Below are 17,623 nucleotides of genomic sequence, written 5' to 3' on the forward strand. Positions count from 1 at the left end.
AGTGTAAATGTGTCCGTACATATGTTGAAAAGTTTTATGGTCTTATATGCTCCAGTGCAGTGTATAGATATATTTATTTGAGAAGACACCAATTTACCTGTATGTGTGTGGCTACTTTCCTACTGCTAGGATGGGAGCTGTGTAAGATTCAAGAATACTAAAAATTTATAGTAACTAAAAGTATTCTTACTTACTGACTTTTATTTAATCATAATAGGAGGTTAGAAATTTAATTTACCATACGCCCATAGAACATAATAGTTTAATATTAAATAAATGTAGTAACAGCTCTAATTTAGGAGATTTTTTTTGTTCATTTTCCTTCTGTCTGCATTATAAACAAAATCTAACCTTTCACTTTTAGCTTTTGCCAAAAGAGGAGTTGTACAGCCCATCTCTTGTTATTAAAGTAATAGACCACAGACCATTCGGACGGAAGCCTATTGTGGGACAGTGTACTATTGATTTACTGGAAAGTTTTCGCTGTGACCCCTACAGTACTAAAGAAGACATTGCACCACAAATGAAAGGTAAATAGATGGAATGTAAAGTTATGCTTCTTATGAGATGCTAGAATAACCAACCTTTGGTGTTTACTCTGCATACTGTACTGAATAGCCATCTCACATTGAGTATTTACTTGAAGATAGTGTGATCTGAAAGAAAAAAATACATATAACTCAGTAAGTAGTGCAATATATCTCTGAGGTGGTGTAAGAGTGCAAAGGAAAGTCCACTGTCAGAATGAGAATACTGGATCCTGAAGTTCTGCTTTAGTATGAGCTTAACTATTTGGAGATTACCACTGCTCTGATTACCAAAGTAACAATTCCAGCAAGAACACTCTGAATGTGAAGCTGAGATAATCCACTGTATTTTTTCCAAAATTTACTTTTTGTAATTCTATATATTTGAGAAATGTTTGTGCATACTGCACAGAAATATACTGTATATCTATTTTTAGCAGAACATGGCAATTGATTTCTTTAGAGGTCCAAGCATGTAGGCAGTGAATTGTTTTGCATCTTATGTAACTGGATTTCAAATTCTATGGAAATGTTCAGTAAGGTATTTTTTTTCCTACATTGTGTTGCCTTAATAAAATCTTTGGCTTACAGTTAGTCTACTCTCTGCTGCACCACGCCAGGATACGGTAATTGAAATGGAAGATGCACAACCACTGCTAGCAGCCCAGGTAATGCTTGAAATTTGATGCTTGATTTTCTTCAAATCTGTGATTTCTGAGAAACTATCTAGACAACAAAATGGTCAGAAATGAAGCAAACTTTCTTTGTGACAGGAAAGCAACGGAAATACATTAATTATTTTCACTTCTTTTTTCAAATAGTAAACATCAAGCTATAGCTTTTTGTGCAAGATAAAGTTCACCCAGTAGCTTAGGAATGAATTCATGCAATAGCTATGGAAAGGATATGATAGAACATTGCCCACTTGTCCACTGGTGATGCAATCTAATCTCTCAGTCTGGTCCCACACAGACTGAACAGCTTTAAATAGAGCTGGCAGTAGGTTAATGCTTTGGTCAGTACAGAATCAAAGCCATGTTACCCCAAACCTAGAGCTGTTCATTTTTTTTCCACAGTCATGGCTTTCCCTTTCTTACCATATAGTCATCCAAAACTTTTAACACTGAAACATTTTTTTCCTGTGCTAACACCTCTTTTCTTTCCTGTTCTGTTGTGCCTTGTGAATCTCTCTACACTACTGCTCTGATTCTTTCAGGACCACCACAGTACAGTCTTACTTTACAGGTAAAAAAAATAATTCCACCTGCAGAATTTTGCTATTGAATTGAAACCTGATTGAAGGCAAATTCCAGACAATATATTTTAAAGGATTTTTTTCAGTAATTTTAGGACTGTACAATGTTAGAAGGTGTTTTCATAAGTTTCTGATAGCTTGTTACTATAAAGGAAGCTTTAAGCTTATACTCCTTAATATATTAATTTTGTAGGCTCTTAATCCACAATTTTGATTTTTCAAAAAGACAGACTTTTTAATTTAATCATTACAGAGGTCCCGAAGTAAATACTACTGAATTTAACTTTCAAACTCTCACTGCTGTTGTAACATTACTGATTGCATTGTTCTTCCTTTACTTCTTCCTCGCTATTTTAATGTCATGGTATTCAGACTATAATTAAAGTCTCATAGAACATTTTCTTATATTTACTTTCCTCATACATGGAAAGTATCATGAATATTTAATTTATAACAGTAGCAAAAAAGGATTCTGTAATTTTCATCTGAATTAGGCCTTCTGTTCTAATATAAAAACTTCATAGATGGTACAGATGGTAGAGATTTCCTTTAAAAATTTTAAGAAAAAAGATTTAAGTAAAAAACTTAGCACTTTGAACCCAGTGGTAATACTGCTATGAATTTTAATACCTGATTTAATCTATGATAGGGAAATTTTTAAATGCTTCTCTAAGGTGAAACAATTTGACATCACTCGACCCAAATATAGTGTAAAACTAGACACAGTGGTAACATGCATATAAGAGAAGGATACAATATTTGAAACAATCCAGGTTGAAATAAATAAGGAAGGCGTAAGTGATACGCAGACAATACCCTAAGGACAATACAAAAGGGCAAAATTTCATCAATTACATTCCAATTTCCAGTGTTTAAGCAGTATGTCAACAGCACTCAGCAAAATGGCTTCTCCAACCACAGTGCATGTATGTATGTACAGAGCTAATGCATGGACCAGAATGGGGGCAGATGGGGAAAGAATGATAACGGGATGTAGCCTTGAGGCTGAGCTTCTCTTAGCAATCATTCCATAGAGAGATTTTGGAGGAAATGATGCTTATAAATCTAGTAGGATTAATTACAAATTAAGGTATCCTTCTTTGGAAAGTCATAAATATCATACTATGTCTGTATGGTATTTCTGAACTATGTTTTTTTCTATTGCCTTATTTGGAATCTATGTACTAAAAGCACCAAAATTAACTGGAATAATTGAGCCACGTTATTTAAGCTTTGTTCAAAAGTCAGCTTTGTGGAGAATAAAATCTACAGTAAATAAAATTCGAACCCTAACTATGGTACTATGGTAGGGATCCACTACATCTCTTTTTTTTTCCTCCACAAATTTAAGATGTTCAAAAAGCTAATAGTACCTCAAAAATTGCACATATAACAATCCATAGTGAAGTCAATGGATAGATTTTTAAAAGGACAGTAATTGGTACATAGTTATTACCACGTGAATATTTCACTCCAAAATCTCAAATTTATCATCATGGCTTTCACTCCCCATTCTATGAGCACATCCTGCTTACCAGTTTTAGGAGCAATAGTATCCAAATACAGAAGACTCATTATGTGTTTGGGGAATTTTTAAAGATGGCCTGAAGGTTCTGGTTTAGTCTTTTTTCCTAACCTCTTCTTCCCAGAGCTGCCAAGTGCATTATTTGAAGAGACATTTGAAGGTGTATTGGGGGGAGGGGGGGAAGGAAGGGGAGTAACAAAAGGAACAAAACCACAAAATGCCTAATTCCAACTCCTTAAGTATTATGCTCTAATGAATGACTCACAGATCTACACAATCATATTTTGTGAAAAGGCTCTAATTGGGAGTTCAAACAATTATTGTACAGTTATGCAATCTACCTTTCAGGTTGTCAACATTATAAAACACCATTTAAACGAAGTCAAATTTAAATATGGCAAAGAATTTAATTCCTGAATTTTGCCTGTAAATTTTGCAAATCAGTAATGGTACAACTTCTAAGAATAAATCACTCTAATTGCCTGTAGAAAAACCATCTGTGTCACGTTAACCTGAAAAAAAAAATGTATTTCTGTTTTGAAGTTAGACGAGATTACTAAATGTAGCAGGCTTGAATATCCCTGCAAGATAATTATTTTCAGAATAAAAATGGAAGTAATTGAATATGATACATCAGATGATGTCCTGACCTATTGATATATTTGGCTTGTACTCATAAAATGTTTTGCATATTCTGCTTTGCATAAAAAAAATTATGGATTATGCCTTTAAATTAAAATACAATGGACAAAATGTAAACATTAGCACAAATTATGCTAGCTTATTAGAGCTTACAAATGGGATGCATGATTCTTACTCTTAATGGAATATCTGATCATAATTGCAGTATCTGTGATTTAACAGGTGAAGCATTCTGGATTGTGCAGATTGCTATTGCACTTACACTGATAAATCTGTAGGCACATGTACTGATTGCTGTACTTTATATTCACATTTTTTTTCAGACTCTTGAAATTCTATAGCCTGTAAACAACTAAAAAATGATAACACAAAGGAAAAATGCTCTTTTTTCAGTGAATTATTCTATAAAGAAGTAGATACTCAAAAGGTGCAAAAATCACTTCATTTATGTATGTGAACTTTGGAAAAGAATAAAGTCAGTTTTGTAAGTGCTCTGATAAAAATGTATGTATCTATATATGTGTATATATATGGAGCACATATACGTATATCTGTTCCACATATATATATGTATATATAGTTTTAACATCCAGGCCATAATGACAGCAACAAAAAAATATATATATACTGTGTCTAAATATCCCTAAAAAGTTATAAATTATTGACATTAGTTACTTTAAATGCAAAATTGTATACAAAAAAGCAAAGCTTTCAGAGTTCATTTAATTTATTCAATTCTACAAAACATGTCCTTATCATTGTTCCTATTTTGTTCTTTTTTTTATATAAATTGATCCTCATGAGCAGCTAACAGAAAAGGTAATGTATACTATATTTAAAAATCTACAAAATGCTTTCTTGTAAATGAGAACTTCAATTGAAAATCAATATATCAATATTACTTCCTAAATTTTAATCATTAAGATGAGAACGGGAATCTTTGACAGTATTTGACATTAAATATACCATCAACTTGTAAAATGGTAAATTTAGGAAAAATATGTAAGACTGAAATAATAAACCTTAGACAGTCAAAAAAAAATTACATTCAATGATCTGTAATTTGTATAGTAGTTTAAGAATTTCTTTAAATCCAAACAGTCAAAGATTACACGGCGAAAGAATACTGTTACCAATTAGAGTATGTTGTCAGGGGCAAATGGTTCTACTATGTTAATCCCTGAGGAAAAATATAGAAAATAGTACTCTATTGAAAAAAAAAAAGTGGTATCAGTTTTAAATAAATAAGTAAAGATAGGAAAAAAAGCCACAGGAATACAGTTTTAGTGGAATGTGTAGATTGTACATGTACATGTAGCGGTTGCATGACTTAATATTTTTAAGAGTTCAAGATTTCATTGCTTCTTCTTTTTAACCACATTTGGTAATCACTAAGGAAGACCACTGACTGACTAGATTTTTTCATGGTACAGATGATATCCACTGGTTTTAATGGAAAGATGTATGGTCGGAGCAGTTAGAGTTACTTAAATGGGAATGCTGAAAGCAATCTAGCATATTTTTTCCTTCAGGGGAAATAAATAAATCAACACGTTCACTTCTAGTTTTTACAAGAATGCAAATCCTGTAATGAATCCCAGACTCGATGGTGTTTTTCCTTAGCAGACAAAACAATGACTGCACCAGCTAAGTGTACATTCACTTCCTGTGACTTAAGCAATCTAAAACTTAGGTGGTTAGGCTGTGCTGCACTGCTGGAAGATGGAGGAGAAAAATACATACAGCTCCAGAAAACAGTCGTTTGAAATGGTTATCTAGATAGCAGTAATTAATTGCTTTATTGGAGATGTCTCTCTGTTGACTAACAAGCTAGCTAGATGTCTAACCCTGGGTAAGAGAAATTCCATCTTTTCAGCCTTAACATTTGCATTCTATTCCTCTTGCAGATGAACTTTTACTATTATTTAACTGATAACGAGTTTTAGAGAATTCTGGCTTTTCCTGCCTTTAACTGTTCATTGTTTCTGCTGTACTGTATGATATGACAGGCTTCATCTCCCAATAAAAGACTTTTTTTCTTTTTTCTTTTTTTTTTCTTTTTTTCAGGAGGAAGAAATTGTGGATTGGTGGAGCAAATTTTATGCTTCAACAGGAGAACATGAAAAATGCGGACAGTATATTAAAAAAGGATATGACACTTTAAAGGTATTGCTGTAGATAAAATAAATGAATATTTGCCAACGTTTGCAGACCCAAAACCTGGTCAGAGCCGATCCCTTCATTTTTTTTAAACGCTTTTCAAAATTTAGCTGTACGTGATTTCATTTAAAGGTTTATTATTAATTCACATGGTGAAGTGGAAGTTTTAAGAAGAAATCTTTGCTTCTTTTCTACTTAATACTTCTCTTAATAATTGTAGTTAAGCATTTTAGTCTAACCTTCAGTCAAATGGAATTTTACTCCTAATGTTTTGATTGCCAATCAGGTCCTAGAACTCAACCTACAGATTGAAAAAAAGTATGAACAGACTGAGGACAGCATCTTTTACTGTCCCTTTGTTGAAAGTTGAAGCCAGATCACTTTCATGTCTCATCTAAATACACCTAATGAAGAAAATAAAAATAAGGTTGTGAAATGCTATTTACTCTGTTTTTAACAAGGCCTAAATAAAGCCTGATAGCATGTTCTCCAAATATTGCATCGCTTCCACTCACTTAGATGTAAAAGTAAAAAAAGCTTTTAATGCTTTAGGTCCTTAAGATATTCCATCAAATATACAGTACACTTTGCAGTGCCACACTGTTGGAGCTGATAGATATGATAATTTCTAAACTGTGTGTTTTCTTTTCTTTTTCCCTTTTTTTTTTTTCTTTAAGGTATACGACTGTGAATTGGAGAAAGTACCTGAATTTAATAACCTAACAGATTTCTGTGATACATTTAAGCTGTACAGAGGCAAAACTGAGGACGGTGATGATCCATCAGTGGTTGGAGAATTTAAGGTAAATTTCAGGTAATGGGTGACAACAAAATGCTGGATACAGTCTTTTGCACTTAAGAGCTTATCATTTAAGTAAATCTATATGCAAGCATTTCAGCAGAGTTAAATGCAGATGCTCTTTACTTGCTTAGGTATAGGCTTTTCCTTTTTTCAGAGAAGAAACAGCTGCACATGGCTCACGTTAAATGTGATACATGGTAAGTTCAAAGAAATATCATTCCTGCTAATGCAATCTCTTTGGGAACCTGTCTGTGGAACAGAACCTTCCCAGATAGTCTCTTGAACAGTCAAAAGTTTCACCTGTAGACATTCTCAGCAAAGTACATTTGTAGAATGAATTTGTGAACAGTATTTTGTACTGTATCTGTGACTTTAAAAGTCATAAAGATGAAAATGTTAACATAGGTTTAAAAATAAAAGAAATTATGTTTTTGTTACAGCAAATAAACATGAAGTACGTTACATGTTCTTAGCAGGAGCAAACTAAGTAATACTGTTGAAATTTTTAAAAGGTTTATCAATTTCAGTCAGCTAAGGATGTAACCTTGCCTTTGCTGTCTTACCCAAAACCCACTAAAGTCAAATGACTTCCAAGTGACAACTCTTAAGTTAAAGAAAGATATAATTTTCCTGTTTCTATGTAAAACTGTGTGTATGCATAGGATAAATAAGAAAAAATATATAGATTTTTCTACATTTATCTTGATTGAGTCTTTGTATTACTTTTTAGGGATCCTTTAAAATCTATGCATTACCTGATGATCCCACTACTCCAGCTCCTCCTCGCCAGTTCCGCGAGCTACCAGACAGTGGGCCTCAGGAGTGTATTGTGCGCATTTATATTGTTCGAGCTTTGCAGCTTCAACCCCAGGATAATAACGGGCTGGTGAGACTTCTTGGTTTTGGAATGTCTGTGAGCTAACTGCTGTAGTATATTTTACATGAAGTTAGTCTTATAACTACTTGTTAATAACATTTCTTCTTATTTTAAATAGTGTGATCCTTACATAAAAATATCCCTAAGTAAAAAAGTAATTGAAGACAGAGATAATTACGTGCCTAATACTCTCAACCCAATTTTTGGCAGGTAACAAATTTTATTTTCCATTTCTGCTTTTTAGAATGTTTCATGTTTTCTGAGAATGTCATGTACCATTATCTTAAATATCCAATGCTGTATTCACAGTTTTATACCGACAATTGTGACTGAAGTTACGTAAGGTATTTCCTTTTGAAATCAATGTACAGTGTAGGTGTTTGGCTAGTCTATATTTTTTGTATTACACGGGTACACTGCACAAATGCAAACAACATATCTTAAAACTGCCTTGTGTTATACATATAAGAATAATGAAATGTGCTTAGAAAATATGGAAAAAGTTTTGGCTCTGAAACTTACTTTGGTGTCACGATGAATATCCAGCTCTTCCAAGTTCTTCTATAATGAATCTGGAAGTCTACGTTAAAAAGTCAGACTAGAAATTAAATCAAAAAAGGATACTGAGAATCATTTTCCACTAGAATACTCAAAGGTAATGGATTCAGCAGCAGTGACAAACATCAGGCTGAATACTTTGAAAGTAGATTCAGAGAATTAATTTAAGGAAATTCTCCAGCCCTTTTTGTAAAGGGCAGCAAGATGACTAATCCCTTCTAGTCAGACACTGAACATTTGGACCATGTTTACTAAAGCTCCAGCTGTGTGTGTATTGTGATTTAAAAATTTAGAAATTCTAATCGTGCAAAAAATGTAGATTTTAACAGTGTGATTAACAAGAGCCACACTAGCTTCTTTCCAAGTCTCATTTCAAGCTGCTGCACAGAAAACCCTAAGTAATGCATTATGTAGAAAGGAATGTTGAAATATCCATAGCAGTACAAAACAGAATTATTAACAATTACAAATACGAAGTAGAGTATCAGTGGTAACTGCTACTAGAATTATCGGCGCTAGAAGCATCCACTTAGTATCTTATAAAGGACATGTATCACAAATAAACTTTGTGAGTGATAGTGTTAACTGGACACTTTTATATTTAGAATGTATGAACTCAGCTGCTTCTTACCTCAAGAAAAAGATCTGAAAATTTCAGTCTATGACTATGACACATTGACTCGTGATGAAAAAGTGGGAGAAACCACGATTGATCTTGAGAACAGATTTCTTTCTCGTTATGGATCTCACTGTGGCATCCCACAGCAGTACTGCATGTAAGTCATACTGTCTGTTGAAAAGTAGTATCTGTACATCTAGTCTCCACTGTCTGTAACAAATCTGGACTTCCTTCTTCTTAATTTTATAGTTAAAACAATTGTATGGTTTCTGATGCTTTGCTGTTGAGCTCACTGTATCATCTGAATTCCAAGTTAAGCTTTAAAGTCTCAAAAGAGCCTTGACTGAAAACCATGACATAAAACATTTTAGTATTCTTTTCATACAGTAATGTGTTATTTCTATACAGAGAACACACACTTAACACAGTTTTCTGACCTATTCATGATAATTAATATGAAAGTATCTGTTAATGTGTTATTTTAATATGTAAAGAAAAAGCATTGTCTTGAAAGGTAATTGAGCTGGTACAAAATCATGTCATTGTATCAGATTCAAGGAGCCAATCTAAGCAGATATGTTGCTGTCCTTTCTGAATTGTTTTAAAACTAATAAATAACTTTAAGATAATTCATAAATGCCCTGAATGTTGAATAATTTTAAGATATGTTTCTGTTGTTCTCCTAAAAGTTCTGGTGTGAATACCTGGCGTGATCAACTGAAACCAACCCAGTTATTGCAAAACATAGCCAGGTTTAAAGGTTATGCTCCTCCTGTCATCTCTGAAAATGGTAGAAGAATTAACTACGGGGGACAAGACTATACTTTGGAGGAAGTTGGTGAGTTTGTTTACTTACGTTTCCCTCTTGAATTCACATTGACACAAATATAAAACTTCTCAGCTATTTTGACTTCAATGTACGCAGTTTTGTGCTCAATTTTAACTTTTTATAAAAAAATTTCAAATGCAAATTCTGAGTCACGAGCCCCTGTTCTATTCCATTTATTTTGTTTCAGAAGCTAACAAAGTACTGCATCAGCATCTTGGTCCAGGTGAAGAGCGGCTAGCCCTTCATATCCTCAGAACCCAGGGTTTGGTACCTGAGCACGTGGAGACGAGGACCTTATATAGCACCTTCCAGCCCAACATTCCTCAGGTACTATGAACTGGTTTTACTTCTGTTTATTGAATGCAGAAATAGAGCATTCCTGTAGCAAGCAGAAAAGTCAAAATAAATAAGTGTGCTTATATTTGAAATGAAGCACAAAATCTGCAGTGGTTCCATTACTTCAGTCTAGTTAAGGGGTACTATAGGCCATCGGTTGCAAACAACCGGACACATGAATCACACTGCACTTAATACTGTCTTTGAGAGAGCAGAAACTGGGACCTACAGAATGCGAACTATACAGGCACCTAACTTGCACTGAATTCACCAGGAGGTAATGTCCCTACCATCTTCTGAATTCTTGGCATTGTTCATTTGAGAAAGTTTGCATAATGTGAGGGATTGGGCTTACCACTATCTGAAGCCTGTACAAGTTCTGACACTGTTAACATGAGTGAGCTAGAAATTAGTACTAATCAATAGGCATTTCCACAGAATTACCATGACAAACACGTATGCAGCAAACAATCCCTTATTCATCTTCTCTACTAATACAGGGAAAGCTCCAGATGTGGGTTGATGTTTTCCCCAAAAGCTTAGGGCCTCCAGGCCCTCCCTTCAACATCACTCCCCGAAAAGCCAAGAAGTGAGTATCTGTATATATTGCACATCATCTGGCAGCCATGACAGAGGCAATTCAATTCTCTTTCCCCAAACATCTACTCTCCTAGGTATGTTTTACGTGTGATTGTCTGGAACACCAAAGATGTCCTTCTGGATGAAAAGAGCATCACAGGGGAAGAAATGAGTGACATTTATGTGAAAGGGTAGGAGCACCCTGTCATTTAACACTTGCAGATAAATGATGTTCAGAATATACTGGAGCTGCCAAGAACATGGATACCAAAGATGATTTTGTTCAGCCAAGTCAGTGCACCCTTCACTCTGAAGCAGTGCTAACCTCAGATAAGTACAGAAGTATCATGAGATATAGCATGATCAGTTAATGTGTTGTGAAAGATCCCAAAAATTCAGCCTTACAAAAAAATAAAATCTAGAGGTGAGAAGCAACAGACAAGCTAGTGTGTTAGCTTCGGTGCTATGTATCTTGGAATCTTGTTACATTTCCTCGTCTTAAGGAAAAAAAAAAAAAAACAGATACACAGGAAGATACTACTAGGCTATTGATCTAATTCTTCCTAAAAAAATAATAAAAAAACTCACCACAGTTGGAGTACTAGTCTTAGCAGATCAAAAGTTCAGTTCAGATGTTTGTATTTGCAGCGCCAAGTTTGAACCAAACAGAAAGCATGGGAAAGTCTCCATCCATGTGTCTATGGAAGCCTCTAGCTGTCCATGAGCAACTCCTATGGCTTGTTTGCAACCACTCAAAACCAAGGTTGCAATACAAACGAGTACCAATGTAGTTCCACTACAAACAGTAAACATGTCTGTCTCTACTTTCAGATGGATGCCTGGTAATGAGGAAAATAAGCAGAAAACAGATGTTCACTATCGATCATTGGATGGTGAAGGGAACTTTAACTGGAGATTTGTTTTTCCTTTTGACTATCTCCCAGCGGAGCAACTCTGTATAGTTTCCAAAAAGGTAGGTATTTCTAAAGATTTCAATACTTTGAATACATACCATAATTAGTCTGTTAATTTTGTCTGTTGTACATATAGAGGCAGCTTGGTTCAGTTCTGCATAATTTTCTCAAGCTGCTATTGCAAGCAGGTTCAGTTTTTCCTTTGAGCAAGGAACAACAGCAGTCTCCTCTTAGCAAGGTGAAGAGATGCTTAATTTTCCCCCCTCCCCCCCCAGAATTCACAACTACTAACAGACCACAGAACTGAATTTTCAGATGTAATTTTAAAAAGTTCCTTGTGTTTTGTTTTTTAAAATAGGAACATTTTTGGAGTCTTGACAAGACAGAATTCAGAATCCCACCTAAACTCATCATCCAGATATGGGATAATGACAAGTTCTCCTTGGATGACTATCTGGGTAAGATTTTAAGAATTATCATCTCAAAGTAGGGTATTAAAACGATTTTAAATTACTGCATTAAAGTCTATATTTTAAAGTTAGCTACAGAGCATGCAAGCACACTCCTGCCTTCACACAGTACAGTGTTTGTAACTTGTGCTCATGAATGAATGAGTGGATGTTCACTCACTAACAGCCTACCTGGAGGTAAACCAATATACTTTGTATTCATGTAAGTCTTATCACAAAATGCGAATAGCAAGATAATCATAGAATCATTAAGGTTGGGAAAGACCTTCAAGATCATCTGGTCCCCCTACTACCAATGTCACTCACTAAACCATGTCCCTAAGCACCAAGTCCAACCTTTAAATGTGTATGAAATTTCATAAAGTGTATGAAAACTTACCTAAAACGAGAGTACTTCAGTTCTAAGTAAAGGTACTGACGTAATGCTGTAAATTAGGTTAAACAATCTATTTCATGCTGTTATTAATTCAGATTCGTACAGTATCCTTGCTGAGGCAGGCCTTTACTTACGTTCAGTGGAAAGCACTGATTGAGAGGATTTATTTGAGACTTCTTAACACCAGAGAATATTTTTTCTTAGATGGTATCTTTATTTAACTATGTAACACACAGGAAAACAGAAGTCTTTCAATAAGACATGTCATTCAAGAAGACTTGCAATAAATTTTGTACTTAGTCACTTTTGACCAATCTGAAGTTTTGCTCTAAAAAGACAAATACTGACTTTCAAAGTTAAATATCCTAGCTTACATAAAAAATTACTTTATAGAGATACTGCCCTGCAGAAAATTCTCCACCCTGTGTTAAGGCAGATAAATCTTTAGATTACATGCAAACCGCATAGCCCTCAGAAACTGGAAACAAATCATCAATTTATAACCATCATTAAAGTTAGCTAAATAATATGTTTAACTATCAGAAATTACATGAGCATTATATTGCTGTACTTGGTTATTTTCTCTTTAGGTACATGGAGGAAAACACTATTAAATATCAAGTCATGTTGCATTAAAAAGGAGGAGGGGGGCAGCTTGCTGAGTCCATTATATCAACATCAATGCTTTCAATACTAACAAGACAGGTGTAAACACAGCCTCTTACCTGCCTCACAACATGCTTAGATAAATAAGAATGTAACACATTTGTTCATCACTTTTCCTCTAGAACATGCTTGGAGATAAGAAAGGTTTATGTTGAAACACTATGCTTTTGGCTGGTAGCATTACGCAATGCCAACTTTTTAATGTCTGTGTCTTGTAGGTTTTGTGGAACTTGATTTACATAAAACAATCATTCCAGCAAAAGTTCCAGAGAAATGCAATATAGACATGATTCCAGAATACAAGGCAGACACTTTTCAGAAGGCTCCCAAGACTGCTTCTCTCTTTGAACAGAAATCTATGAAAGGGTGGTGGCCATGTTATGTCGAAAAGGATGGCTCACGCATTTTAGCGGTATGATTACTACTACTTTAAAAATTACTTTGCTTTTCAAGTAACCAAGAAAGACTGTAAACAGAGACCCTTGCTTAGCTGTTATCTCTCAGTGGATAGACAGAGGAGGAGTAAATACTTTGTCCCATGCACAAATTCAGGAAGTTTGCTCCATCAACGATTAAACTATGAGTTAAATACTTTAATTCATTTATTTTGTCTTTAACTTTGTTTATCTTGAAGGACTCTGGCACCATGTTGAGTCTAGTTATCTAACCAAATCAACAATTATTATTATAGTTATTATTTGAATGAATTTAGCATGTTATTGCTTAGGAGAAACATGAGACATCTTAAATGAATTAAAGAATAAAGAAAAAAACTTTAAATCCAAAGGTTTTTTTAAAAAACATATATATATTTAATATATATATAATTATATGTATGCATATTATATACTATATATAATTATATATAATGTGTACGTGTGTGTGTATATATATATATATATATATATATATATAAAATTTATATACTGAAAAGACAGACTGGCTTCTTGATTATCAGAAGACCCAAAGCAATTTAACCTGACTTTTTTATTGCCAAGGATCTAATCTATCTGGAGGAAAAAAAACAATCCAACAGCAATATAAAAATGAGACGCTTAGTCATTAGGGAAAGATGCAGTCCTTGCATTGTTCTTGAAAGAAAAACAGAACTTTGTTTTGCCAAATAGGAAAAAGCAATATGTAGCCTAAAACTGAACTGCTAGTAAATTAGCAACAACATTTTATGTACTGTATCTTTTTTCTTATTTGTCATTCTCTACCACTGTATTGTGACACTGCCACAGCGCAGAAACAAGTATACTTTGAAATGGAAACACACACATGCACACAAAAGCAGCTTGTACAAGACTGTGCTGTTTAAGTATCAAACAAGTATTCTTCCTGCTGTTTCAGTAAGATGTTTGTTTCATGCCACATATTTTCTGAAGGGTAAAGTTGAAATGACATTGGAAGTTGTTAATGAAAAAGAAGCTGAGGAAAGGCCAGCTGGTAAAGGAAGAGATGAACCCAACATGAACCCCAAACTAGATCTACCAAAGTAAGATGTTTTTCTCTTACTAGCCTGAGAAATATGCATCTAGCAACTGTGATGTTCTTGACAAGGTCTGCATGCAGCAAGTGACCTATTAGATCTGAACTATCCTTTGCAAAACTGTGCTTATAAAAGCCATCTGTGTTTCCTTCTGCAAATGTAAGGATAAAAACGCAAGGTGGTTTCACTATAATGGCACGCATTTACTGAAATTGCTATCTTACACTAAAAAACTATGTTTTTTTCAACTCTAAAACCAGAGTGTTTTGCTGTGTTAGTCTGTCACACTTAACTATTCCCTGTATTTATAGTACAATTAATATTTTTTTCTTTCAAAATGCAGCCGACCAGACACTTCCTTCCTTTGGTTTACAAATCCCTGCAAGACAATGAAATTTATTGTGTGGCGCAGGTTTAAATGGCTCTTCATAGGCCTTATCATCTTGCTGATTATACTCTTGTTTGTAGCAGTGCTCCTCTATTCGTTGCCGGTAAGAATTTTTTTTCCACTGTTACTGTTGTTCAGCTGTAGTGTGAGGCTAGCTTTTATAAGTGTCATCAACAACATACACCCCTTTCCTCAGACAAGAGATTCTAATCAGTTTAATTCTAGCAGGGAGATAGGGGTTATATCCTTATACCTGTAAACAGTTCCAATGGATTTTTAATGAGAAAGAAGTAAGAACTATGTTAAAGCTGAAGATGAAGCAAATGAGTGCTTTAGAGGTGTTAATAACGTACACAATTAAAAATTGTGTCTGGATTTCATTCTATTTTACTCTGAAATATCTTACTTTACTATCTTTACCGTATTTTAACTGAAATTAGCATACCCTGAACACATTCTGATGCGGTCTAGGATAAGTGTCTTTTAGGAAACTACGCTGAAATATTTCATATAAATCTTTTTGCTTCTGTTGTTTCCTCCCTTCTCACTCCCACAGAACTACTTGTCGATGAAGATTGTGAAACCAATTTAAAAGAAGAGTTTTTTCACCTCATCTTCTTAAATAGCAGTGAGGTTTTGCCTCAGGCTGTGGACCAAATTCAGCATGCTTATTGTCTGCTACTATTTTGAACTGGAAAATAGATGAGAAGAAAGAATTTAACCAAGGTTAGCCAAGGTTCAAGGGGTCATGACTGGTGTTTTAAAAAAAACACACAAACAAACAAGACCTTTTGTGTATATTTCTTGACTTCAGTAGTATCTACACATGGTAAGGTTCTATCTCCCATTGCTTTTAAACTTTTTTTTTTTTTTAATAAAAATCACTCAGGAGACTGCCTGCTCTTGCTATCTCTATTTTTTTATGGATACTTTCGAGAATTCCTCTGTATTGGGTACACCTTGAAACTTTGCATTTTAAATTAATAAAAAACAAACCCTACTTATAATTACAGATGCCTAAGAAACCTCACAGTGCAATCAATAATGGGTCAGATGTTTTCAGAAAAGATTCCAGCATCATTCTGCTTTAAATTCTTAGTTATTACACTGTAGACTTAACAACACTGTATGTATCTTGACAACTGCATGCTCACAGAAATAAATACATTAATATACTGTTTACTTACTGTAATGTAAAAATGGTTAAATAAAGTTATCCACAAGTAAAATGCAAGTTTCCAGATTTCATTTCTTTTGCAAAACTGCAATGCATTAGGTATTGTATAGTGTCAATCAGAGGAAATAAGCCTATTAATCTGGAGATTATGGTATTTTATTATTGTGTTCACAGTGAAGAATAAGGAAATACTTCTGCACAAAATTCTAATGAATTTACTCGTTAATTAGGAAATTAATAAAGAAATGAAACTTCATGAATAATTTCATTATACTCCTTGGATTTAGAGATGATCTTGAAGCAGAACATAAAAGGATATACAACCTAGATCAGCCCTGGTTTGAAACATGATCTGAATGCACAGTATTTTATTTAGACTCCTCCTCCTAGTTAACATAGAATATAAAATAATCTGCACTAAATTCAGGGTTATAGGCTGGAATTCCACCTTGATTTTATGGAGGACCAAAGTAGAAGCATTCTCCAGCGCTTTAAATGTAAAAAATCTGCAGCAGAACCTGAAATCAGCATTTTGTATGATAGTCACATTCTTAACTGCATTAAGATTCCTGCTGTCTTTAAAAGGATGGCAGTAACAATTGCAAGTATTAGTCTTGAAAAAAAAATCTGTTGTGTATTTAATGGCACACAATGCTTTTTACAGCAGTGTGAACTAACCATGCACTTGTCAGGCAAAATAAAAAAAATGTTACTGATTTAATTCTGTAGAATAAGCTATAGTAAAGGTATTACATAAATGTGAAGTCCTTTTGGCAAGAGGGGAGGCAGAAGTAGCAGTCATCCTGTCAAAAAGATAGCAACACCCTTATTTTTTGGTTAAGAAACTGTCAAGCATCTTGACCTATGAATAAGAGCTCAGAGCTGGAACTAATCACTATCCAGATGGATTGTCCCTTCACTAATGACGAAATAGCACTCCAGAAATAACCAGTAATTGTGTCACCTAATGTTTGATCATCCACTATTAAAATCTGTTCCAGTCAATGCCATAAATATGACAGAAGGTAAAAATCACAGCAGCCTTATTTTCATTGTATAACAAGAAAGCGTGTTACTTGTAATGGTTGTCATTAGGCCAACATTTAACTTTAAGGAGGTATTTAAGAACAGCATTCTTCAGAAACCAATTATGAAGCAGAGTAGAGATCTGAGCAAGCCTCTTCACCTAGCATTTGAAGAGGGGCAGGTTTTGCCCCTTCTGAGTTCACTGTCTTCCAGATGCCTCTTTGTGTAAGCATGCATAGGCATGATAGTTTCACTATAATTATGCAAATGATACTTAAAAACATAACTGAAAAGTTTGAGAAGCCAGTCTGCCTCCCAGCTTGTCCCCGTAACAAACAAAAGAATACACATGTTCACACGCAAGAAAATGTGAGCATTATAATTTACATATACTGCTAGTCAAAT

At 34.3% G+C, this 17,623-nt stretch overlaps 1 protein-coding gene across 8 annotated transcripts in view; it reads left to right on the top strand.

Moving 5' to 3' along the window:
- MYOF (myoferlin) overlaps positions 1-16,244 on the top strand; it is a 70,132-nt gene extending 53,888 nt beyond the window's left edge. For 6 of the 8 annotated variants that reach the window (XM_040563418.1, XM_040563417.1, XM_040563411.1 and 3 more), the window contains 18 exons: positions 365-530; positions 1,119-1,195; positions 4,757-4,768; positions 6,017-6,115; positions 6,787-6,912; positions 7,642-7,797; positions 7,907-7,998; positions 8,952-9,122; positions 9,655-9,803; positions 9,982-10,121; positions 10,631-10,719; positions 10,805-10,900; positions 11,541-11,682; positions 11,982-12,081; positions 13,354-13,547; positions 14,524-14,633; positions 14,971-15,118; positions 15,572-16,244. In XM_040563418.1, the coding sequence (XP_040419352.1) occupies positions 365-530; positions 1,119-1,195; positions 4,757-4,768; positions 6,017-6,115; positions 6,787-6,912; positions 7,642-7,797; positions 7,907-7,998; positions 8,952-9,122; positions 9,655-9,803; positions 9,982-10,121; positions 10,631-10,719; positions 10,805-10,900; positions 11,541-11,682; positions 11,982-12,081; positions 13,354-13,547; positions 14,524-14,633; positions 14,971-15,118; positions 15,572-15,607 (2,103 nt within the window). In that variant the 3' untranslated portion in view covers positions 15,608-16,244. The remainder of the gene's footprint in view (positions 1-364; positions 531-1,118; positions 1,196-4,756; positions 4,769-6,016; positions 6,116-6,786; positions 6,913-7,641; positions 7,798-7,906; positions 7,999-8,951; positions 9,123-9,654; positions 9,804-9,981; positions 10,122-10,630; positions 10,720-10,804; positions 10,901-11,540; positions 11,683-11,981; positions 12,082-13,353; positions 13,548-14,523; positions 14,634-14,970; positions 15,119-15,571) is intronic. The other 2 variants (XM_040563413.1, XM_040563412.1) reach the window with 1 other exon arrangement.
- The last annotated feature ends 1,379 nt before the right edge of the window (positions 16,245-17,623 follow it).

Source organism: Cygnus olor, chromosome 7 (assembly GCF_009769625.2).
Source record: "Cygnus olor isolate bCygOlo1 chromosome 7, bCygOlo1.pri.v2, whole genome shotgun sequence".
In the NCBI taxonomy this organism is placed as follows: Eukaryota; Metazoa; Chordata; class Aves; order Anseriformes; family Anatidae; genus Cygnus; species Cygnus olor.